At 44.9% G+C, this 25,552-nt stretch overlaps 2 protein-coding genes across 5 annotated transcripts in view; one reads left to right on the top strand and one right to left on the bottom strand.

Annotated features, from left to right (window-relative positions):
- Positions 1 to 1,849: 1,849 nt before the first annotated feature.
- The window catches only part of LOC112237976 (testis-specific gene 10 protein-like), a 40,984-nt gene continuing 17,281 nt past the window's right edge, over positions 1,850 to 25,552 (bottom strand). Inside the window, exons 1-19 of one of the 4 annotated variants that reach the window (XM_042323879.1) lie at positions 23,275 to 24,048; positions 22,637 to 22,850; positions 22,191 to 22,416; positions 21,892 to 22,100; positions 20,812 to 20,967; positions 20,504 to 20,689; positions 18,156 to 18,233; positions 17,876 to 18,027; positions 16,854 to 16,969; positions 16,587 to 16,741; positions 16,341 to 16,396; positions 16,015 to 16,183; positions 15,518 to 15,628; positions 14,923 to 15,108; positions 14,534 to 14,701; positions 12,617 to 12,798; positions 2,702 to 2,806; positions 2,476 to 2,628; positions 1,850 to 2,247 (exon numbers count right to left, since the gene is read on the bottom strand). In XM_042323879.1, the coding sequence (XP_042179813.1) occupies positions 2,217 to 2,247; positions 2,476 to 2,628; positions 2,702 to 2,806; positions 12,617 to 12,798; positions 14,534 to 14,701; positions 14,923 to 15,108; positions 15,518 to 15,628; positions 16,015 to 16,183; positions 16,341 to 16,396; positions 16,587 to 16,741; positions 16,854 to 16,969; positions 17,876 to 18,027; positions 18,156 to 18,233; positions 20,504 to 20,689; positions 20,812 to 20,967; positions 21,892 to 22,100; positions 22,191 to 22,356 (2,379 nt within the window). In that variant the 5' untranslated portion in view covers positions 22,357 to 22,416; positions 22,637 to 22,850; positions 23,275 to 24,048 and the 3' untranslated portion in view covers positions 1,850 to 2,216. Of the gene's footprint in view, positions 2,629 to 2,701; positions 2,807 to 12,616; positions 12,799 to 14,533; positions 14,702 to 14,922; positions 15,109 to 15,517; positions 15,629 to 16,014; positions 16,184 to 16,340; positions 16,397 to 16,586; positions 16,742 to 16,853; positions 16,970 to 17,875; positions 18,028 to 18,155; positions 18,234 to 20,503; positions 20,690 to 20,811; positions 20,968 to 21,891; positions 22,101 to 22,190; positions 22,417 to 22,636; positions 22,851 to 23,274; positions 24,049 to 25,552 lie in introns of those variants that run through there. The other 3 variants (XM_042323880.1, XM_042323881.1, XM_042323882.1) reach the window with 3 other exon arrangements.
- Positions 24,088 to 25,409, top strand: LOC112237975 (lipoyltransferase 1, mitochondrial). Its single transcript, XM_024406578.2, has one exon. It carries the CDS (start codon positions 24,249 to 24,251, stop codon positions 25,386 to 25,388), a length of 1,140 nt encoding a protein of 379 aa, XP_024262346.2. The 5' UTR covers positions 24,088 to 24,248; the 3' UTR covers positions 25,389 to 25,409.

Genomic DNA, 25,552 nt, shown 5'->3' with positions numbered 1-25,552 from the left:
TTCTACAGAACGCCCTCCACAGGTATAACTAGCTGGTACCCCCCACTGTGTCTTCACTACTCTCTCTCTCTTCCTCTCTGTCTCTCTTTCCGTTCTCCTTCCCTCTTCAGGGCTTTCCTATTTTAATGCTAAAGGTGACCTGGTTCTCACCTCTTTCCTGGTTATTAGTCTTATTATTGGTCTTATTTCATCTCTCCGAAGCACATCTTTCCACGCCCAATGAACCATATTACACAATGTCATAAAATAATGCTGGATAGAAACAGTGCAAGCTTCTTGTTGTTGTTGTTGATTGATGTGTGATGTGAGAGTATCGGTTCATGCCATAGATACGGTATATTCAAATAGATTGCCGCTTGTGTTTCACAAACCCCTGTGGCATTATCTTTCCTAATGATTGTAAATGCTGTTTCTGATGTTGGGTGTACTGTGCCTGTCCAATCTGTTTAGTTTATTGCAGGATTATCATGTGTCTGTCTAGTCATACAGTAAACATGGTGATTGGTCATAGCACGTATAACCTATTGTACCTGCCTTCTGTTGAGTTAGAGTAGGGAAGGGCGACTTTGATCGGGGTGGGGCCGGGAAAAAACTGAACTCATCATGCAGCTAGCAGGTCTGCATACCGAACATATGCAGTCAGAGTCGGCCATAGCACTTTGGGGGCCCTTGTGAGCAAAACATTTTAGTGGCAGCAGAGAGAAAACATTTGTTTTAGTTCATTTCCTGCAGTTCTACACATTTTGCCTTGGGGCGTAGAGAAAATGTTGCAGTTTAAAGCAAGTTTGAGGCAATTATTAACATTTTGCCATTGGGCTGAGAGAAGACTTAAATTGTATATATATATATATATATATTTTAAAACTTGTATTTAACCTTTATTTAACTAAAGTCAGTTGAGAACAAATTCTTATTTACAATGAAGGCCTACCGGGGAACAGTAGATTAACTGCCTTGTTCAGGGGCAGAACGACCGATGTTTACCTCGTCAGCTCAGGGATTCGATCCAGCAAGTTTTCGGTTACTGGCCAGACGCTCTAACCACTAGCCTAATTTCATGCAATTCTGCTCATTATGCAATGGGGCAGAGAAAAATGAGCAGTGTTACAGCTAATTTCATGCAATTCTGCTCATTATGCAATGGGGCAGAGAAAAATGAGCAGTATTACAGCTAATTTCATGCAATTCTGCTCATTATGCAATGGGGCAGAGAAAAATGAGCAGTGTTACAGCTAATTTCATGCAATTCTGCTCATTATGCAATGGGGCAGAGAAAAATGAGCAGTATTACAGCTAATTTCATGCAATTCTGCTCATTATGCAATGGGGCAGAGAAAAATGAGCAGTGTTACAGCTAATTTCCTGCAATTCTATTAATTTTGCCATAGGTTGGAGAGAAATAATTGCAGTTTTTAATATGATATCTGAGTGAGAGTGAATAACAATATCAATTGGGCCCCCAGTCGGTAATTTGACCATGATTACTATAAGTTTAGATGGCTTGACTAACTTACCAATCTTAACTCAAATTTGCCGACGGGCTAATTGAGTGACCGTCAGTGACTGACATTACAAGAGAAAAACTGCTGATGCACAATTGCACCGTCTACTATTCTAACTCTCAACAGTAAGTTGAGACCCCGGCAACAATAAATCAAAATAACACATTTTGTAAATTGATCCGCGGGCCTACAAAAGGGGGGACGTGCAGACCACCAGTTTCCCATCTATGATTTAGAGAACAAAGCATCCCAGGGGAAGAAACACACTGAGTGGCCAGTTGAACATGTAGCCTATAGTACCATTCTGCAAGGTTCAACTGACTTATGACTGAAAAGTAAACCAGAACAAAAATTATTATTTTTATTAAAGCCCTTCTCTCAGACAATTTACAAAAAATAGAATATATTAATGAAAGAACATCATTTCCCTCTTTTAGCTGTAGTTCATTTGAATCAAATCTTCATCAAAAATATACTGAATGGTCACTCATTTTACAGATCAATACACAACCAAACACAGTGATGTCAGTTTGTAAAATGTAATAAAACATACATTTGAGATAACACTTGTTGAAACTATTTCCGGTCTAGGAGGGTTGTTCTGAACCTGAGGTCCTGATCATGACATCACAGGTTTGAGTTGAAGAATGACATCATAGCACAGTGAGGACGAGAGAGAAGGTTGGGTTGTCTTTCCTCCAGAGAGAGATCTGTTCAGTCGTAGAGGTCCTTGAACCCCAGGCTCCTGTCACCACACAAACACACGCACACAAACACACACGCGCACACACACACACACACACACACACACACACACACACACACACACACACACACACACACACACACACACACACACACACACACACACACACACACACACACACACACACACACACACACACACACAGAGTGAGATGTAGAAATATATGTGTGCTGTATTCAATGTGAAGTGTTCAGGGAGGGGGCCAACCTCTCTGGGGATCTCTCTCTGGCCAGGTGGGCTGCGGTGGACCACAGGGGCCTGCTGGGGCTGAGGGAGCGACGCAGGTGAGGGGAGGAGGGATGCAGGCCAGAGGACGATGACGACAGACCCTGACGACGCAGCTCCTGCACTGCCCTCTCCCTAAGAGAGAGAGAGAGAGAGTAAAGCACAAGCCAAGCCTTTACGACAAGCAAGGAGAGACAGACAGACGGACCTCTCAAACCGCTCAGTAGATAGCTGTCTTTTGGTCATGTCCAGGTCAGCCTCTAGCTGTGCCGAACGAGTACTCAATGTAGCCACCTCTCTACGCTGAGAGCTCCTGAGAAAGAGAGAGAGAGAGAGAGAGAGAGAGAGAGAGAGTTTGAGTTTTTATAAAAACCTTTATTTTTTACTCAAGTGTTAACATAAAAAAAATGACACACTGCCTTTTCAGAAATGAAACAACAAATGTAATTCCTAAACAAAAATAAATACATAACATATACATTCAACTTATTTCATCAGCAAAAAATAATTTCCCCTCCTCTACAAAACAAAGCGCTCTTTCGTAGGCCCACTTCTCCTCAAATAATAGGAGATCTTTTACAGCTGAAAAGAACTCAAAATCTACTTTTATTCTTGCTTTCACTAATCCTTTAAAAACACATCTTACATCCTTCCCATATCCTGTTTCTATCTTATGTTTTCTACTCAGAAAAATTGACATCTTAGCTTGTCCCAAAATAAAATTTTAACATTTTCTTTTCTGTTGTTTACTATATTGAAACCCCAAAATAAAAACAGTGTTATTGAAAAATTCCCCTACAGCTTTAAACAAAGATTCCAGCATTTCCAATAGAGGTTTTATCCTCTCACACTCCATAAAACAGTGAAAAATGGTTTCTCTTATATTACAAAAAGGACATCCATCTCTAACATCTGAATTAATAACAGATACAAAAGCATTAACTGCAATGATGCCATGTAAAACCCTCCATTGCATATCACCAGTACCCTTTTGTAACGGTGGTTTGTACAGTGCCCTCCATGCTGGCTTTACCCTATCATCAATGCCCAATTTTACCCTCCATGGAGTGTCTTTTCTATTTTTCAATTTATCTTTATTCAACACCTTGACACACCCCCTATACAAGTCCTTCCCATTCACCTCATCCAAACCCACCTCCTCCAACCCTCTCAAATCCAGCAATAACGCCTTTCTTTCTGACTCTGGGATATTTGGTGTAATCCCTAGTCTTGGAAATGAGACGTCTTCATCTTGTACCTTCTTCTTGTGGCTACTAAGCATACCCCATTCTTCCGCTGACAGAGCCTTCCTACAGCTCCCCAGCATTTGTCCGACAATCCTTTCCGACCTCATCCCCAAATGTTCTGCCACCCGTCTTCCATCCATTAAGGCGGGCCCAGCCATGGCCATTAACTGTCTTAAGGTGATGATTTTCCCCTTCACCAGAATCTTGGAGAAATGTGGAACAGCTGCAGTTGTACAATCCAGTCTTGCCCCATACACCAGAGGTTCCTCCAACAGCCAATGCACTGACTCCGTTGAAGTTCGTCTAGACACCTTCATTATGCTCCACACTCTGAGAAGTCCTCTGTAAAACGGAGGTACTCCCTCCCTAGAAATCTGGCTACTATCAACCAGAAATAAAGCCTTCTTTAAACCTAATCCTCCAACCCGCTGTAATATAAGACCTGCCACCCCTCTCCACACCACATTTTCCGGTCCATAAAGCAACCTTTGAATAAACTGAAACCGGAAAGCAGCAGCCCTACTAGCAAGATGTACAAGACCTTGTCCCCCCTCTTCTTTTGACAAGTACAAAACACTTTGTGGAACCCAGTGATATTTATCCCAAAAGAAATCCACAATAATTGCCTGTATCTTAGCCAGAAGGCCAGATGGTGGTTCTAAAACTGACAACCGATGCCACAGTGCAGAGGCAATCACATTGTTAACTATAATAGTGCGCCCCCTATATGACATACGAGATAATAACCAACGCCATCTCCTCATCCTCCCTTCCACCATTTCAACCACCCCACTCCAATTTTTTTCCATAGTCCCCTCATCTCCTAGGTATACTCCAAGATACTTAAAACCTCCCTTACACCATTCTAGCCCCCCTGGCAAAGCCATGATCCCTCCAGACCATTCTCCAATCTGTAACGCACAACTCTTTTCCCAATTTACCTTTGCAGAGGATATTCCCCTAAAACGATCAACCATTAGACTCAAGCTATCCACCTCCGCTTGATTTTTCACTAGCACAACTACATCATCAGCATAGGCTGAGAGACAAATAGGAGGAATATCCTCTGAAAGGCACACCCCTGCAATGCGACTTCTAATGCTATTTAGTAGTGGCTCTATAGCAATGGCATATAACATCCCTGACATAGAACATCCCTGCCTAATACCTCTACACACTTTAAAAGGAGCACTCAAACCACCGTTAACTTTCAATACACTTTCAATGTCACCATATATCACCTTTATCATGGCAATAAAACCAGAGCTGAACCCAAACGCCTCAAACGTGTGCCATAAATATTGATGTTCAACTCGGTCAAATCCTTTTCCTGATCAATTGAAATTAGACCAGCATCCAACCCAATAGCCCTAGAGACGTCCAAAAAAATCACGAATCAGAGAAATGTTATCCCCTATCTGCCTGCCAGGAACACAGTAGGACTGATCCATATGTATGATTTGCCCCATCACCTCCCTCAGCCTGTTGGACAAGGCTTTTGACAATATCTTATAATCAGTGCACAATAAAGCCACCGGCCTCCAGTTCTTCACCTCCCTCGGGTCACCCTTTTTGGGCAGTAGGGTGAGGACAGCCCTTCTGCAGCTTATTGGTAGTAACCCTCCGGTTAAACTATCATTAACTACTTCTAACCAATCCTCTCCCAACATAGCCCAAAAAGACTTAAAAAGTCAACGGGAAGCCCATCAATGCCTGGTGCCCTTCCATTTTCCATGCCTTTTAATGCAGTGTATAAATCCTGCAAAGACAATGGTTGCTCAAGCTCAACCTGAGCTTCTGCAGCCACCTTTGGGAGCCCATCAAAGAACTGCTGTGTCACTGTTTTGTCCTCTTTGTACTCACACTTGTAGAGCTCAGCATAGAACTCTACTGCCCTCTTTCTAATTTCACTAGGGCTAGTGAGCTCTTGTCCAACAGCTGATTTGAGACAATGAATCATTTTTCTTTGTCCATTCTTTTTCTCTAAACCAAAGAAAAATTTGGATGAGGCATCCATTTCAGATATTCCCTGAAACTTACTTCTCACCTGTCACGCCCTGGTCAAAGTATTTTGTGTTTATCTTTATGTATTTGGTCAGGCCAGGGTGTGGCATGGGGTTTTTGTAGTTGTGGTGTGTTTGTCTTGGGGTTTTGGTGGTGGTATTGGGATTGTAGCTTAGTGGGTTGTCTAGCAAGGTCTATGGCTGTCTGGAGTGGTTCTCAATCAGAGGCAGGTGCTTATCGTTGTCTCTGATTGGGAACCATTTTAGGCAGCCATATTCTTTGAGTTTGTCGTGGGTGATTGTCCTTAGTGTCTTACTTGTACTCTCTGTTAGTTTGCACTAGATAGGCTGTTTTCGGTTTTCATTACGTTTATTGTTTTGTAGTGTTTAGTGTTTAGTCGTGTTTACGTTTTGTTTAATAAATATGGATCGCAATCGACACGCTGCAGTTTGGTCCGACTCTCCTTCATCACCACTAGAAAACCGTTACAGAATCACCCACCACCAACGGACCAAGCAGCGTGTTAACAGGCAGGAACCACAGGAGAGGCAACAGAGGCAGCAGCAGCAGGAGCAGCAGCAGCTGCAGTGGGAGAGGCTGCACCACCTGGAGAAATGGACATGGGAGGAAGAACTGGACGGTAAAGGACCCTGGGCTCAGCCTGGAGAATATCGCCGCCCCAAGGAAGAACTGGAGGCGGCGAAAGCTGAGAGGCGCAGATATGAGGAGGCAGCACGGCGTAGCGGATGGAAGCCTGAGAATCAGCCCCAAAATTTCTTGGGGGCTCAGGGAGAGTGTGGCAGAGTCAGGAGTCAGACCTGAGCCAACTCTCCCTGTTTATCGTGAGGAGCCAAGGAGGAGACCAGAACCAGAGACTGTGAAGGAGTTAATGGGGAAATTGGAGGAGAGAGAAATGAGGGAGTTGCTGTGTTGGTGCTTTTTGCATGGAATTCGCCCGACGGAACGTGTTGGGGATTTGATGGCACCTGGGTTAGCGCTCCATACTCGTCCTGAGGTGCGTGTTAGTCGGCTGGTGAAGTTGGTGCCAGCCTCACGCACCAGGCCTCCTGTGCACATCCCTAGCCTTGCACATCCTGTGCCAACACTGCTCTCAAGATCTCCAGTACGCCTTCACGGTCTAGCCCATCCTGTGCTACCTCCACACTCCAGTCCTCCGGTAGCAGCTCCCCGCTCCAGGCTTCCTGTGCGTGTCCTCGATCCAGTACCACCAGTTCCAGCACCATGCACCAGGCCTTCAGTGTGCCTTGCCTGTTCAGCGCAGCCAGCGCTTTTCTCCTCTCCTGCGCTGCTGGAGTCTCCCGCCTGTTTAGCGCAGCCAGAGCCTTTCTCCTCTACAGCGCTGTCGGATCCTCCCGCCTGTTCAGCGCAGCCAGAGCCTTCCTCCTCTACAGCGCTGCCGGAGCCTCCCGCCTGTTTAGCGCAGCCAGAGCCTTTCTCCTCTCCTACGCTGCCGGAGTCTCCCGCCTGTTCAGCGCAGCCAGAGCTGCCAGCCTGCATGGAGAAGCCAGAGCTGCCAGCCTGCATGGAGCAGCCAGAGCTGTCAGTCCGCATAGAGCAGCCAGAGCTGTCAGTCCGCATAGAGCAGCCAGAGATGTCAGTCTGCATGGAGCAGCCAGAGATGTCAGTCTGCATGGAGCAGCCAGAGATGTCAGTCTGCATGGAGCAGCCAGAGATGTCAGTCTGCATGGAGCAGCCAGAGCTGTCAGTCTGCATGGAGCAGCCAGAGCTGCCAGTCTGCAAGGAGCAGCCAGAGCTGTCAGTCTGCATGGAGCAGCCAGAGCTGTCAGTCTGCATGGAGCAGCCAGAGCTGCCAGTCTGCATGAAGCAGCCAGTCTGCAAGGAGCAGCCAGAGCTGTCAGTCTGCATGGAGCAGCCAGAGCTGCCAGTCTGCATGGAGCAGCCAGAGCTGCCAGTCTGCATGGAGCAGCCAGAGCTGTCAGTCTGCATGGAGCAGCCAGAGCTGCCAGTCTGCATGGAGCTGCCAGTCTGCAAGGAGCAGTCAGAGCTGTCAGTCTACATGAAGCAGCCCGAGCTGCCAGTCTGCATGAAGCAGCCAGTCTACATGGAGCAGCCAGAGCTGCCAGTCTGCATGAAGCAGCCAGAGCTGTCAGTCTGCATGGAACAGTCAGAGCTGTCAGTCTGCATGGAGCAGCCAGAGCTGTCAGTCTACATGAAGCAGCCCGAGCTGCCAGTCTGCATGAAGCAGTCAGTCCGCATGGAGCAGCCAGAGCTGTCAGTCTACATGAAGCAGCCCGAGCTGCCAGTCTGCATGAAGCAGCCAGTCTACATGGAGCAGCCAGAGATGTCAGTCTGCATGAAGCAGCCAGAGCTGTCAGTCTGCATGGAGCAGCCAGTCTGCATGGAGCAGCCAGTCTGCATGGAGCTGCCAGTCTGCATGGAGCTGCCAGTCTGCATGGAGCTGCCAGTCTGCAAGGAGCTGCCAGTCAGCACGGAGCCGCCAGAGCGGTCAGTCTGTAAGAAGCCGCCAGAGCTGTCAGCCTATATGGAGCAGCTAGTGCCGCCAGTCTGCCCAGCGTCGTCAGTCTGCCCAGCGTCGCCAGTCTGCCCAGCGCCGTCAGTCTGCCCAGCATCGCCAGTCTGCCCAGCATCGCCAGTCTGCCCAGCGTCGTCAGTCTGCCCAGCGTTGTCAGTCTGCCCAGCGTCGTCAGTCTGCCCAGCGTCGTCAGTCTGCCCAGCACCGCCAGTATGCCCAGCGCCGCCAGTCTGCCCAGCGCCGCCAGTCTGCCCAGCATCGCCAGTCTGCCCAGCGCCGCCAGTCTGCCCAGCGCCGCCAGTCTGCCCAGCGCCGCCAGATCTGCCAGTCAACCAGACTCTTCCAGATCTGCCAGTCAACCAGACTCTTCCAGATCTGCCAGTCAACCAGACTCTTCCAGATCTGCCAGTCAGCCAGGATCTGCCAGTCAGCCAGGATCTGCCAGTCAGCCAGGATCTGCTGAAACCACCAGCCAGCCAGGAGCTGGTAGATCTATCTACCTGCCTGAGCTTCCTCTCACTCCTGAGCTTCCTCTCACTCCTGAGCTTCCTCTCACTCCTGAGCTTCCTCTCACTCCTGAGCTTCCTCTCACTCCTGAGCTTCCTCTCACTCCTGAGCTTCCTCTCAAATCCTGAGCTTCCTCTCACTCCTGAGCTTTCTCTCACTCCCGAGCTTCCCCTCAGTCCCGAGCTGCCTCGGTCCCGAAAATCCTTCAGTCCCGATCTGCTCCTCAGTCCAGTGGGGTTCTGGGTGGGGACTACTAGGCCATGGTCGGCGGCGAGGGTGGACTATCCAGGGACGAAGGGAGAGGGGACTAAGACATTAAAGGAGTGGGGTCCACGTCCCCGACGCCGCCACCATGGACAGACGCCCACCCGGACCCTCCCTATTGTTTTGAGGTGCGTTCGGGAGTCCGCACCTTAGGGGGGTTCTGTCACGCCCTGGTCAAAGTATTTTGTGTTTATCTTTATGTATTTGGTCAGGCCAGGGTGTGGCATGGGGTTTTTGTAGTTGTGGTGTGTTTGTCTTGGGGTTTTGGTGGTGGTATTGGGATTGTAGCTTAGTGGGTTGTCTAGCAAGGTCTATGGCTGTCTGGAGTGGTTCTCAATCAGAGGCAGGTGCTTATCGTTGTCTCTGATTGGGAACCATATTTAGGCAGCCATATTCTTTGAGTTTGTCGTGGGTGATTGTCCTTAGTGTCTTACTTGTACTCTCTGTTAGTTTGCACTAGATAGGCTGTTTTCGGTTTTCATTACGTTTATTGTTTTGTAGTGTTTAGTGTTTAGTCGTGTTTACGTTTTGTTTAATAAATATGGATCGCAATCGACACGCTGCAGTTTGGTCCGACTCTCCTTCATCACCACTAGAAAACCGTTACATCACCAATGCCCCCTGTGCTCTGATACCCAGCAGGTCTGCCAATGCAGCTTTTCTCCTCTTGAGGGCCTGAGTATGGCCTCGATCTCCTGTGGTCTCAACCAACGTCATGAGTTCCACTATTTCAATCTCTAGGGCTTTCATTGATCTGGTGATATCTTTGGTGACATTCCTCGTGTATTGATTACAAAATTGTTGAATCTGGATTTTCCCTATATCCCACCACTGTTGAATGGATACAAAACTGGCCTTTTGAGACCTCCACCTCTCCCAGAAAAAACTGAAACAGTTCCTGAAGTGAGCATCACTCAATAAATGTATATTAAAATGCCAGTATGCGCTTTTGGGTTTTATATCGTTAATGAACACCACCTCTGTTATTAAACAATGATCAGAAAATCCCACTGGGGTTATCACACTTGATTTACAGACCTGAGATTGATGCTCAAAAACATAAAACCTATCTAACCTGGCCATAGAGATGATGTTCTCTCTCACATGCGCCCAGGTGTACTGCCTTGTTCCTCCATGTTGACTCCGCCAAATATCACACAATTCATTTGTTACAATGAGGCGTTTTAAAAACATCCTTGAGGCTATATGAGGTTCTTGGTGATTTCTATCTAAATCACTAACTGTGCAGTTAAAATCCCCAGCAATAAACAAATAATCTTCTTTGTTACATTTCTCAATGGTATTTGATAATGTCTCTAAAAACATACCCTCTCAACTGTCACCACTGGGGCATATACATTTATCAGACACATAGTGATGTTTTCATACCTTGCTCTAACTTTTAATAACCTCCCCTCAACTACCTCTTCAACCTCATATGACAACGGCAAAAACCCTTTTGAGAACAAGATAACCACACCCCCACTTTTTGAGTTTTTATGACTACACACCACTGTCCCCCCCCCACTCCTGTTGCCACATAACTTCATTTTCCAAATTACTATGTGTTTCTTGTAGAAAAATTATGTCACTTCCCTTTCCCCTAATTAACTCATACACCATGGCTCTTTTTTAACATCTCTTGCCCCATTTACGTTTAAAGAAGAGATCTTAAAACTGCTCATGGATAAAAAAACATACAGAGGAAGATACAGCCACCGCATCTCTTTACAGAGTTAAAACTGCAACTGAACTCTTTCATTTTCTTTAGAATTTACATCACTTATCACTCTTGTGACCACTTTCTTGAGTCTAGCAATTTCAGGGCTTTTCAAACTTCCCCCTGTAATTTTTGACATCAGAAACTTTGCTGATTCAATAAACAATTCACGTTCAGGGAAAAAATCAGTTACATTGTAATCCTGCATATATTTCTTCCCTTTTGTCAACTTCAGAAATTGACGTATCTTCTCGATCCCATACCTCCCTTCCACCCCATTTATCTCACTATATTGTTGTGACGCGTCAGATGACTCACTCTCACTATCCTCCCCAGAAGAAAACTCCACCATCTCTACACCTTGTTCATCTTCAACTGATTTATCAATCTCTACCTTTCTCTTAGAATTAGACCCTTCACCACCCCTTAAATTCTTCCTTTTACTCCTCTGTATTTTGAAAACATCCGCTTCCTTTTCCGTTATTTCAATCTCCTCTTGACTTCCAATTTCATTTTCCAGCACCACCTCAGCGACGGCAGTCGCAATCTCACCTACTGTTTCCCCTCCCTCTTTGTTCTGATCTACCACAATTTCCCCCGTATCCACACTGCCTTCCTCTCCTGCTTTTCCAACCACATCTGCCCACCTTCTCTCTTCTCCTGTACCCTTATTATGTTCATCCCTTCGCGGTGGTGCGTTAGTTGCACTCGCACTAAAACTACTACCAGGCTCAGCGCGCTCATTTTCGGGACAACTACGCACCAAATGCCCCTCTCTTCCACATCCAAAGCATTTCATTGATTCAGTAGATGCAAAGAAGACATAATCAAATCCATCAATCTTAAAGCTAAATGCTAAATTCAGTTCATCTCCTTCCTTTTTTAAAATCATATGCACTTGTCTCCTATGAGACACGACATGTTTCAACAACGGAGATTTGCATCCAAAAAGAACCTTCTTTATTGTAGATACGATTTGACCATGGCGAGATAACTCTCGCTCTAACACTTCATCTCTAACAAATGGTGGCACGTTAGAAAGCATGACTTTCTTCGCCGGATTCATAAGCGGAAATACCGGCGTCTGTGTCTCCCTTAACACAACACCCCTCTCAACTATTTTATTCACCTTTTCAATTGAATCTAAGAATATCACTACAGCGCTATTCATCCTTGAGGCTGATTTGATGCTATCATACCCAATGATAGCACCCACAGCCAAGCTACATTCTTCCACTGAACACCCGGCCGCAGCAGGAATCTTTACTCCATGCCTCCGACTAAGTTTTTCAAACTCTCCATTTCCACGAGTGGCCATAGCAACCAGCCCCACCCGCTGGTTGTGCCCTCGCGAAAAACCAACCTCAAAGATCCCACCACCCCTATACGTGCTTAGTGATAGTTTAAACAAGATACCCTTAAAACAACTAAACTAATCAATATATATATATACATACCAAAACCCGATAGAGTGAAAATAAATTCCATTCGCTCTCACAAACACTACTGTTTGACGACTCACTCCCAGCATGCACTCCAACAAGAGAGAGAGAGAGAGAGAGAGAGAGAGAGAGAGAGAGAGATAGATAGATAGATAGATAGATAGATAGATAGATAGATAGATAGATAGATAGATAGATAGATAGATAGATAGATAGATAGATAGATAGATAGATAGATAGATAGATAGATAGATAGATAGATAGAGATAGATAAAACGAAATGTAGCGATGAAGAGATAATTGAGTTGGAGGTGGATAGATGAAAAGAGAGAAAAAGATGGGAGGGAAACAAAGAGGGAAGCTGTCAAAGCAGGCAACCGAACAAATCAGAAACCCTTCCAACAGTGACCAACTGTCTGCTCACGCCTTGCTGTCGGCCGCGGTGAGTTTGTCCCTGAGCAGCTGGATCTCGGTGTGTCTCTCCTGGGAGCTGAGCTGTCGGTGTAGCTCCTTCTCCCTGGTGGACAGCAGCATGGATTCCAGGCTCTTCATGCTCAGACGCTCACTGGACAGCTGCTTCCTGAGCAGCTCCAGCTCACACTGCACCTACAAGCACACACACAGTGTACTGTTAACACACACACACAAACATGTTGACATACAGTACCGATCAAAAGTTTTAGAACACCTACTCATTCAAGGGTTTTTCTTTATTTTTACTATGTTCTACATTGTAGCATAATAGTGAAGACATCAAAGCTATGAAATAACACATATGGAATCATGTAGTAACCAAAACAGTGTTAAACAAATCCAAATATATTTTAGATTCTTCAAATAGCCACTCATTGCCTTGATGACAGCATTGCACACTCTTAGCATTCTCTCAACCAGCTTCACCTGGAAAGCTTTTCCAACAGTCTTGAAGGAGTTCCCACATATCCAGAGCACTTGTTGGCTGCTTTTCCTTCACTCTGTGGTCCGACTCATTCCAAACCATCTCAATGTGGTTGAGGTCGGGGGATTGTGGAGGTCAGGTCATCTTGGTAAAATAGCCCTTACACAGCCTGGAGGTGTGTTGGGTTATTGTCCTGTTGAAAAACAAATGATAGTCCCACTAAGCTCAAACCAGATGGGATGGCGTATTGCTGCAGAATGTTGTGGTAGCCGTGCTGGTTAAGTGTGCCTTGAATTCTAAATAAATCACAGACTTTGTCACCAGAAAAGCACTCCCACACCATAACACCCCCTCCTCCATGCTTTATGGTGGGAGATACACATTCGGAGATCATCCGTTCACCCACACTGCGTCTCACAAAGACACGGCAGTTGGAACCAAAAATCTCCAATTTGGACTCATCAGACCAAAGGACAGATTTCCACTGGTCTAATTGCTCCATTGCTCGTGTTTCTGGTGCCCAACCAAGTCTCTTCTTATTATTGGTGTACTTTAGTAGGGGTTTCTTTGCAGCAATTTGACCATGAAGGCCAGATTCACGCAGTCTCCTCTGAACAGTTGATGTTGAGATGTGCCTGTTACTTGAACTCTGTGAAGCATTTACTTGGGCTGCAATTTCTGAGGCTTGTAACTCTAATGAACATGTCTTCTGCATCAGAGGTATATCTGGGTCTTACATTCCTGTGGCGGTTCTCATGAGAGCCAGTTTCATCATAGCGCTTGGTGGTTTTTGCAACTGCACTTGAAGAAACTTTCAAAGTTCTTGACATTTTCCATATTGACTGACCTTCATGTTTTAATGTAATGATGGAGTGTCGTTTCTCTTTGCTTATTTGAGCTGTTCTTGCCATAATATGGACTTGGTCTTTTACCAAATAGGGTTATCTACTGTATACCACCCCTACCTTGTCATAACACAACTGATCGGCTCAAACGCATTAAGAAGGAAAGAAATTCCACAAATTAACTTTTAAGAAGGCATACCTGTTATTTGAAATTAATTCCAGGTGACTACCTCATGAAGCTGGTTGAGAGAATGCCAAGAGTGTTCAAAGCTGTCATCAAGGCAAAGGGTGACTATTTGAAGAATCTCAAATATAAAATATATTTAGATTTGTTGAACACTGTTTTGGTTACTACATGATTCCATGTGTGTTATTTCACAGTTTTGATGTCTGCACTATTATTCTACAATGTAGAAAATAAAGAAAACCCTTGAATGAGTAGGTGTTCAAAAAATTTGACCGGTACTGTATGCTCACGCACGCATGCACGCACGCACACGCGCACGCACACACACACACACACACACACACACACACACACACACACACACACACACACACACACACACACACACACACAATCCCCTCCATGACTCACAGCCTCCTTGCTGGCATCCAGTTTGACACAGAGCTCCCTGGTCTTCTCCAGGTCAGTCTGAGTGGCGGTGTGTTCCCCCTGGGCCTGTCTCAACTGCTCCTCAGTGTGCAGCAGACTCCTGTTGAGCTGAGACACCTGGCTGCTGCAGCTCCGCTCTGCAGACAACGCCTAGGATATACACAACTATAGGAGTCCAGGGTCATCTTCATTATGCACAACATGGTAAAACGTTGCAAAACCTTTTACAACAGAAACGTAAAATGTGCTTTTGTTATTGGACAACTTCAGGTAGTCCCACCCTGTTTCAGTCTGTTTGGTGTCTAATGAATATGACCCAGTGTGTAACCAGTGATAATCCCTAATGATAGAGACAGTGAGGTTAGACAGACCTCCTGCAGACTGGCCTCCAGAGCCTCCACCTTCTCCTTGAGTCTGCGTCTCTCCATGTCTGAGGACATCAGCTCCAGCCTCAGCTCGCTGATGCTCCCCTCCGCCTGCCGCGCCTGCCCCTCCCAGCTCTCAGCCTGGGCCGACGCACGCCGCCGAGCCTCCTGGTGCTCCCTACACTCCCGCTCCTGGTGGACACACACACACATTTTGATTATTTGTTTAACTCCACAATGAATCAGTGCAAGTGAAAAGGTCTTGGCTATCAATCCCTACCCAACTCCAGTCTGAAAACGTTGATTGCCGCTTATAGTAAGCACAAGGAGGAAAGGAAAAAAACACATTTTCAAAAAAGGAATTGATCTGGAACTCAAAGGCTGCGTTGACACAGAACCCCAATTCTGATTATTTTTCCACTAATAGGTATTTTGACCAATCAGATCAGCTCTTTTGACAATGTTTGGGCTAAATATCAGAATTGGGCTGCCTGTGTAAACGCAGCCATAGCTACTCTGGATGAGTTATAATTAGTTCGACAAGACATAACTAAAAGATCACAGATTGAAATATCATCCATTCAGTTACAGCAGAGGGTACCTTGGTGGACAGCAGGTTCTCGATGCGGGAGATGTCAGCCACATAGTCCTGTACCTTCCTCTGCAGCTCATTCACCTCCTGGGCAGAGTCCTCAGAATTCAGCTCCAGGGCCTGGACAGCAAAACAAACTAGACCTTACAAAGTGTTTGTGAGATTCTAAAGAAATGATGGCCATGAGGTTTGGTATATCATGAATAATATGGCATCCTAGTATTTTCTACTACTGTTTACCCAAACCAATCACCTGGGATGAAAAACTATTCTGGACCATGAGCCCATGGCATCTAGTCTGGGTTCCAGTCTTTATGGCTAACATTCCAATCCTTGCCACTCCTGTCACTTGGCAAATGACACAGAGTACAAGGAGTGGAATGTAATAGCTGAACAGAGACAGATACCAGGCTGCATACCATCCTCCCTAAATAATTTGGTTGATAATTTCAAAGTTAAAAAATAATAATTGTGCTCTGGTTTGGTCAGAAAGTGCTGTATCTGACCTGGTTGTTGAGGCGGCTCATGTCCAGTTCCTCTTGGAGTTGAGCATTCTCCCTCAGGGTGGAATCCTTCACCTTGGCCAAAGCCCCCAGCTCCTCCCCCGCATCCCCCAGCCTCCTCCTCAAAGCCTCCAGCTCCCTCTCCCGTCCTGCCAGCTCCTCACGAACGCTCCTGGGGAACAGAAAGGTCACAGCCAGGGGTCAGAGTTTCGAGGTTAACTTACACAGGTGGTGCAATCCGTATGCGTTTCTGAGTGAGCCTTAGTATGGTGACCTGGCATCTGATGCTGCTGTGTGAAGCTTTGTGGTACTGGACAACTCAGACTCACTCTGCTGATGTCTCCAGATCCTCAATGGACAACCTGAGATTCCTAATGGTCTTCTCCTGAAGAAAAACACATAGAAACCAAAGAGACCATCAGTCAATCACTGATATTAGACCAATGTGTCACATCTCATGAGGTGATATCCAAGTGGACATGTCAACTTCCTAAACATAGTGGCTGGCAGGTAGGCTGGCAGGTAGGCAGGCAGGTACAATTGGCTGTATGTGTAGTTAGTGTTCAGTTGATTACTTTGTCGTCCAGCTGGTTGTGGGCTGAGTTAAGGAGGTCAGTCTTGTTCTCCAGCTGCTCCTGCAGGGAGTCTCGCCTCTGGTCCAGGTCAGTGATGGTGGACTGTAGACTGCTCACCTCCTCTCTTAGACCAGACATCTGCCTCAGTAGAGAGTCTGACACAACAGATAAGGCTCAGTTCGGTTAGGTTATCTGAAATAGCGTTATTACACACACACGCACACGCACACGCACACACACACACAGAGGCAGACCTTGTCTCCTCACCGTTCTTCTCGTCCAGCAGTTTGTTCCTCTCCTGGGAGTTCTGTAGTTCTCCGATGCGGGAGGTCAGTCTGCGCTGGCTGTCACTCAGGGCGTTCTGTGTCTCACTGTTGGACAGTCTGAACACACACGTGCGCGCACACACTTAAAAGGATGCTATAAAAGGGATTAAATGGAAGCTTTGAAGCAGTGGTTGGGGCCACAGTGTCTCCTGACCCCTCCTGTCTCAGTCTCCAGTATTTATGCTGCAGTAGTTTATGTGTCGGGGGCTAGGGTCAGTTTGTTATATCTGGAGTATTTCTCCTGTTTTACCTGGTGTACTGTGTGAATTTAAGTATGCTCTCTCTAATTCTCTCTTTCTCTCGGAGGACCTGAGCCCTAGGACCATGCTTCAGGACTACCTGGCATGACTCCTTGCTGTCCCCAGTCCACCTGGCCGTGCTGCTGCTCCAATTTCAACTGTTCTTCCTGCGGCTATGGAACCCTGACCTGTTCACCGGACGTGCTACCTGTCCCAGACCTGCTGTTTTCAACTCTCTAGAGACAGCAGGAGCGGTAGAGATACTCTTAATGATCGGCTATGAAAAGCCAACTGACATTTACTCCTGAGGTGCTGACTTGCTGCACCCTCGACAACTACTGTGATTATTATTATTTGACCATGCTGGTCATTTATGAACATTTGAACATCTTGGCCATGTTCTGTTATAATCTCCACCCGGCACAGCCAGAAGAGGACCTGCCACCCCTCATAGCCTGGTTCCTCTCCAGGTTTCTTCCTAGGTTTTGGCCTTTCTAGGGAGATTTCCCTAGCCACCGTGCTTCTACACCTGCATTGCTTGCTGTTTGGGGCTTTAGGCTGGGTTTCTGTACAGCACTTTGAGATATCAGCTGATGTAAGAAGGGCTATATAAATAAATTTGATTTGATTTGAACAGTTCCCACACGTGTCCAGTATGTGGCTGGCGCAGGAAGTGAATCCCCAAACACATGACTTCATACATCAGTGCTGGTTCCTTGCTTACCTCAGCATGACACACTCGTTCCTGGTCCTGCTGTGTTCGTCCTCAGCAGCGGTCAGCTTCCTGCCCAGGGTGTGGACCTCCTCCTCCAGCCCCATCATGGACTCCCTCATCAGGGCAAGACGGCTCTTCTGGTCCCCCCGCTCATGCTCCAGCTACAGCAAGGAGAATCACCATGAAATGCAATTAGAGAACGAACATTCCATTCCAAACTAAGGACAATTAAAGAGTGTGTCTGTTCTAGTCATTGTGTTTCTATGGAGGTTTTCTCCTCCTCACTCACAGTGAGAATGGCTGTCTGCAGGTCCTCCACCCTCTGCTCCAGGTGAGCCCTCTCACTGATGGCTGTCTCCTGAGAGATCTGACAACACGCAACACACACATAGACACTTTCTCTCAGCAGGATACACACCCACACTTTCATTGGTAATAGACCGTAATCTAGCCTGGGCTAAAGCAAGGAAATCATGTTCTGATGCTGATTGGCTTATTTTTAGGCAGTTACGAAACAAGTGTTCTTATCTTCTCAGGAAGGCCAAGTCTGAATATTTTATGTCTGTTACCACTGATAACCTGAATGACCCTAGAACGTTGTGGAAGGCTATTACGTCTATGTCTGGTAACAGTAATGTTAATGAATTACCGTCATGTGTTTTGAAGGACTCTGTTGCAATATATGACAAAACTGAAATGCTGAATTGTTTAAATGAGCACTTTGTATCACCTGGTAGGCTGTTTGATTCAGTGTCCTCTGTCTCTGTACAACCCTGTGTGGATGAACCAGTGAGAGCTGGTCAAACTTTTAGCTTTTTGCCATTCTCAGTGCAGGTGGTACATAAAGCCCTGAAATCCTTAGATCAGAGAAAGCCTGCAGGTCCTGATCTTTTGGATCCCTGCTTTTTAAATCTGGCAGCTGATTTCATAGCTGAACCACTTACATCTCTGTTCAATCTAACCCTGGAATGTAATGAAATTCCAAAGATCTGGAAATCAGCATTTGTCCTAGCACTTTTAAAAGGGGGAGATCCAACTCTTTTAAATAATTATAGGCCAATCTCAAAGCTGTCACCCCTGGTGAAAATACTTGAAACCCTTGTAAGTGAATAGCTAAAATAGTTTTTATTTACTAACTCTATTTTATCAATGTACCAATCGGGCTTCAGGAAGAAGCATAGCACAATTATAGTAGCCATGAAGGTTTTAAATGATATCACTGAAGCCATTGACAAAAAGCAGCACTGTGTCTCACTTTTTATTGATCTCTCTAAGGCTTTTGATACAGTTGATCATGCTATACTAAGGCAGAGATTGTCGAGTGTAGGTCTTTCGGAGCATGCAGTTGAATGGTTTGCTAACTATCTGTCTGATAGAACTCAGTGCACTCAATTTGATGGGCTTATGTCTGTTAAATTGTCTGTCTTGAATGGTGTGCCCCAAGGCTCTGTACTTGGTCCTCTCTTATTCACTATTTATATATATGATTTAGACAAAAATGTCCAAAATGCACAACTTCATTTTTATGCTGATGATACTGTTATTTACTGTTGTGCCTCGTCTCTTACAAAAGCTTTCCAGAACATGCAAATAGCTTTTTATACTGTTCAACATACCTTGTGTCAATTGAAGCTTATCCTCAACAATGACAAAATAAAACTAATGGTGTTTTCTAATGCAAGAAATAGACCTCTGAACCTTTCACCTATTACTACCTGTCAAGGCAAGGTGATTGAAGTTGTAACCTCATATAAATACCTTGGAATTTTAATTGATGATGGCCTCTCTTTTAAATTGCATATTCAACAACTTACAAAAAAATTGAAGCTGAAATTGGGATTTTATTTTAGCAATAAGGCCTGTTTTTCTTTTGAAGCCAGAAGGAGGCTAGTATCAGCTACATTTATGCCTTTACTAGACTATGGGGATGTTTTATATATGAATGCTTCCGCTCAGTGTTTGAGATCAATTGACACCCTTTACCATGGCACTTGGAGATTTATTTTAAACTGCAAAACCCTTACGCTCCACTGCACTTTGTATACCAGGGTTGGCTGGCCTTCTCTAATCACTCGTAGGCTCAGTCACTGGTATACTTTTATTTATAAAGCCATTTTGGGTTTATTACCTTTTAATTTGTGCATTTTTATTGTTCAGAAATGTGGTGGGTTCTCTCTTCGTTCGCTGGACTTTATCCTGCTAACTGTTCCAAATGTCCGAACTGAATTTGGTAAAAGGGCTTTCATGTACTCTGCGCCATCGTCTTGGAACGCCTTACAAAATACTTTTAAACTGGAAGAACTTGTCCCGATTGGTGTTTTTAAATCACTGATGAAGGATTTTGAGGCTGATTCCCTGACTTGTCAATGTTTTTAATTTGCTGTTTTATACTCTTGTGATTTCAATGGTTTTTACTAGATTACTTGTAGTTTTTCATGTTGTCTGTCTGAAATTTTTTTGTAATGACTTAGTGCTGCCTATCTTGGCCAGGGCGCTCTTGAAAAAGAGATTTTAATCTCAATGAGCCCTTCCTGGTTAAATAAAGGTTCAACATTTAAAAAAAAATTGGTAGTCAATAGATGGCAATGCTGGAACACTCAGAAGCAGATTATTGTCCAATCTGGTTAATATATTGACCTTGAGTCTCTCCCTCAGACTGTCCCTCTCTGTGCTCATACGGTGGAGGTCGACCTTGGCCTCGTCTCTCTCCGCCTCCACACGCTTCAGGATGCTCTGAGCCGACACAGTGACACTGCTCTTAGCTGCGCGCGACGACTTGGATTTCAGTACCTCGCGACGCAGCGACGCTATCTCCTGCTGGGCCTGATGAAGAAAGGGATTGTTATCAGCAAAATTATTTCCCATTCATTTGGTCCTGAGCGAAGAAAAAGTCAGACAAAACGTGTGTTGTTGGAGTTAACTATTCCTTTAAGAATGGTACTGGCCTGCTGGTAGTGCATGCTGGTCTTGTCTCTGTCGGCAGTCAGAACTTTCACGTTGGCCTGGATCTCTGACAGGTGGCGCTCATTCTTATCCAGCATGTTCTGCATCTCGTCCCGCTCTCTCAAGACCCTGATCAGCTCAGAATCATAGCTGCCCCCCTGCCCAAAACAGGGGAACAAGACATGATGTCAGATTTCAAAAGAGTACATCAGCTGTTACATTAGTATTATGACAAAGTGCTCACAGTCCAGGAGACATTGGTCAGAAATGAGATTTTTTTCTGATTAATGTGGAAAAAGTAATATTTGAAGAGTTTATTTACAAAATGGTATGTCCATCAATTTTTCACATTTGTATTTTTTCATCAGAAATGATTGCTTATGGGTACCTTCATGTGTGTGTAAAATATTACTGTTCTCAGATGTTTAATGAATATATTTTAGTGTGTATGAAAATATTTGTTTTTTTGCTAAACGCTATATTGTTTCGCTGGAATGGAATGTTGGTATCCTGTATATTTGACTGTGATATGTGGTCGTCTCACCTAGCTACCTTAAGATGAATGCACTTACTTTAAGTCACTCTGGATGAGAGCATCTGATAAATGACTAAAATGAAAAAATGTAAATGTTTCACAGGTCTTATATATTACTGAATTAATTTTTATTTCATTATTTTATTATATTGATGTCAAAAATGTATCATTTCTACAGTTCTTTATTAAAAATGTTACCATGTATTATTGACTGTGTAAAACCTAGCAGTGCTACTTATTTCTCTGAGAGTGAGCCGGATATATAGCATTTTGCTAAGAAATATGATTATTTGTCTCTCTGAATGAAACCATCAAGTAATATACTTTAAAAAAAGACATGTCTGTCAGTGAACAACCCCATGCCGTGATTAGATAGTGAAAAAAAACCTCCAATCTTTTTCAAAATTTCTTTAAGCAATCAAAGCTAATTTACCAATATTTCTGAAAAATGATATATATAGCTACATTTATGCATTTATAACACTGAAGATGGTGTAACAAATCCCTATTTACATTTCTAGTTAATATTAGACAGCTATTCCTTTACCTTGACAGGGGACTGGCGGGTGGGGCTGCGGCTCTGGAGGTGCCCCCGACAGGGGCTACAGGAGCACCTGCCCCTCAGCATCCTCCTCAGGCTGTCTGCTTCCTGTCTGTAATAGTCCCTCTCCTCCTCCACGCTCCGCAAGAAGCTGTCCAGACGAGAGCCACGTTTCCCCCTGCTGCCTGGCTCTGTGAACAGGACCTGCTCTTTCTCTGTAGGATAGCCAACAATGTTACATCACATTCTGGCATCTCGTTCTCCACTACCCTCTCTCCTCTCAGTCCAGCCCCAGACTAACTCACCTGAGAGGCTGAGCTTCTGCACCAGTCTGTTCAGACTGTCTCTCTCCTGGTGCAACTGGTCAAGTAAGGCCTGCAGGTCCTGCTCCTGATTCTGCTCTACTGTGGGGTTCAGCTGGGTCTCAAGTTCTATTGGTTCAGTGTCTGCCGACACGCTATCCTGAGACATAGCCCAGAAGCCAGGGTGGATGGTAAATGTAGGCTATTGATTATACTATTTTCTTTATGCCTGTTGAATTAGATTGCAATACAGTGGTATCAGTCGTGGTCTTACAGGTGTCACTTTGGTGATAGCGCCCTCTAGTGACGTGATCTTCCTCTGCAGGTTTTAGATGATACTCTACAAAACCAGACCCCAAGAAATCTTGCATTGATTCAATCAGACATTCACTCATCCATTGTGTTCAGTATTCACATCGCATCCCCTCTTAGGCACACAGTAAGTTTACCTCTGCATGCTGTGTGTGGTCCTCTGTTGTCTCCAGTGTGAGGCCCTGCTGGTCCTGCTCTTCCTGCAGCTGAGCTGGTGTACTGATATGGCCTGGCACCTGCTGGTTCTCCAAAGACAGCTCCTCCACCTCCTCCTCCCCCCTCTCCTCCCCTCACCCCCTGCTGAAGTTGCACCTCCTCAGCCTGCACACCAGCCACACTAACCTCTGCAGCCTGACACAGGAAGTGCAATGGGGATTAGGTGAAAATAAATCAAATATGAAAGTGTCAGTATCAAGCTGATAGATTAAAAAAACTAACAAGAGTGCCTGATTTATGACACACTGCTCTAAACATTTTACGTTGTCATGGTAACCAAGCATATTCAAACTTGACCTTGCTACTGATTATGAATGTAGTATAAACAGCGCTGTATTGGATTTCAAAAGGTTGCTAGTTTGCAAAGTAGTGTCTTCCAATCACTGCAATCTTGCTAACGACGCTAGCCTTGAATTGTCGAAAGCGATACTGATTTTATTATGGCAAGAAAGCTCGCTAAACACTTAAATATAATTAGGCTAAAGCTACTGCTTGTCTAAGTAAAACATTAGATGTAAACAAAAACAAATAATGGTTGAGATAGAAATCTTCAACTTACTTTATGGATGAAATAGTTATAGCTGTAGCTATCAAATAGTTTACGTGAGGTTATCTGGATAAATCACTGGGGTTTGCTGTTGTAAACCTTTGAATGGCTCCTAAACCCCTTTTCATACGGGATAAACGATCTGACCAATCAGATGTCAGGATTTGATCGGAATTCGAGATGTCGCAAGCTTGCAAGCCAATCAGCAAAGGCCCTTTCTTCACCGTGTGCGTCCATTACCTTGACAACGTAGTGACCCGGTACTCCACACACTGACAACACGTGCTGATAATGTTAGCAGAAGATCATGTTAGCCTAGTGAAATTCCAAGTCTAAATGCAAAAGTATTATGCATCAGAATGATTGATTTGGCTGCATTGCAGTGTTCTATGCAATTTATGCTACCATTTTAAAATAAAAGGAATGCACCCCAGGCTTCAAATAAATCAAAGTTATTTTGCCTTCGTCTGGATTAAAAAGTAGGCTACTATAATACATTGCACTGTCAATCTGTTTTGTGGGAACCTAGCTGTTGTCTCTCTGCAGTACATGATACTTACATATAGTGAGCCTTTTGTAGCTGCTTTTGCAGAAGTATTAACCTGTTCGTTTGTTGATTTTGAAAAATAAGCCAAAAATAATATTTAAAATCCAACCCAGACCCTCAGGAACTAGTAAATCCTTTTTGAATCAATATACGAATTAAACCGCTGGGTGGCGCTGTAAAACCAGCATCAAAAATCACTTGAGCAACATGGAGTCGATATCGCTCCAGCACAGCTGGTGGCAGTGTTACAACAAGAGTAAATAAACCGTGCCTTTAAGAAAATAAGAGGAAGAAAAGCTGAAGTATGTGTGTAAAAACGAATTAGATCGGAATACGTATTCACTCTGAGCGTTTCCATTCATGTATTTGGAAAAGTTTCATTCCACAAAAGTGATAAAGTATTTTCAGATGCACAGAAGAAACGACAGATAGAGGCGCGATGATGTTAAGAACATTCTCGAATTTGTGCGCACAATCCCAAGCCTGTTTTCGATCGGCTCGAGCCAAGAGCACATTGTCAGCTGTCATTGACGAGACTGGTAAATCAGGACTTATCCTCAAATCTGTGTCAACAGACATATTTGAAAACTTAGCATTGGAGGACTGGATACACGATCATGTTGACCTCCAAAACCGGAGTATGCTCTTCTTATGGAGTAATGCCCCAGCGGTGGTGATAGGGAGACATCAGAACCCGTGGCAAGAGTGCAACCTTCAGGTCATGAGACAGAAAGGGATACCGCTCGCCAGGCGACGCAGTGGGGGCGGGACTGTATTCCACGATTTAGGAAATGTCAATTTGACTTTCTTCACATCCAAGAAAAACTATGACCGTCACAGGAATCTCCAAGTCGTGACAAGTGCTCTGAAAGGACTCAGGCCAGACATGGATGTACGTGCAACAGAGAGGTTTGACATCTTGCTGAATGGCCAACACAAGATTTCAGGAACCGCTGCAAAATTGGGAAGGACAGCAGCTTACCATCACTGCACTCTGCTGTGTTCGGCTGACAGGGCACTGCTGTCCGCGGTGCTGAAACCCACCTGCCAGGGTATCAAGAGCAATGCAACGCAAAGCGTGCCATCCCCTGTGAAAAACCTGCTGGATGAGGACCCGACGTTGGACTGTGACACTATCATGGATTCAGTGGCATCCCAGTACAACACAGAGTTTGGTTTCAGCAGCCCTGTAACACTTGTGGACCCAAGTGATGAGCTGTCCTTGCCTGGTATCCAAAGAATGGCCCGTGAACTGTTGGCATGGGAGTGGACTTTTGGAAGGACTCCTAAGTTCAGTATCTGTACGACTTTTGAGTTGAAAAATGACACGTCTATCTGCAATGCAACTCTAAACATGGACATCAAGAATGGCATTATAGAATCTTGTGACATTGAGGTTCCCTCAGACTGGCTACCTGTGGAGTTGTCTCGAGAGTTCTCCTTACACCTGATAGGTGGGAAATTATGTCCCTATCAGACATCAGTAATCGCAGCAGAATTGCTGAGGACAATCCCACAAAATAAAGAACTTGAAAGAAAGATGTATAATCTGTGCCGAAGAGTTGTCTTCATGATGTGAATAAAGCACTGCTGCATGACATACTGAGTTGTCCAGGGTTTTGTTATTGGGATGGTTTAATCACCAGTTTCTCTGGACCAAGGGAAGGGGTGCTCTCTGTATAGCCGTTCTAGGAAGTTATCTGTAGACCCTGGCTTTATATGCACACAAAGTATTTCCATAGC

This window comes from Oncorhynchus tshawytscha, linkage group LG07 (assembly GCF_018296145.1).
Source record: "Oncorhynchus tshawytscha isolate Ot180627B linkage group LG07, Otsh_v2.0, whole genome shotgun sequence".
Taxonomy (NCBI): Eukaryota; Metazoa; Chordata; class Actinopteri; order Salmoniformes; family Salmonidae; genus Oncorhynchus; species Oncorhynchus tshawytscha.
The sequence above is the reverse complement of the archived record's forward strand: the minus strand, read 5'-3'. Positions and strand labels throughout refer to the sequence as shown.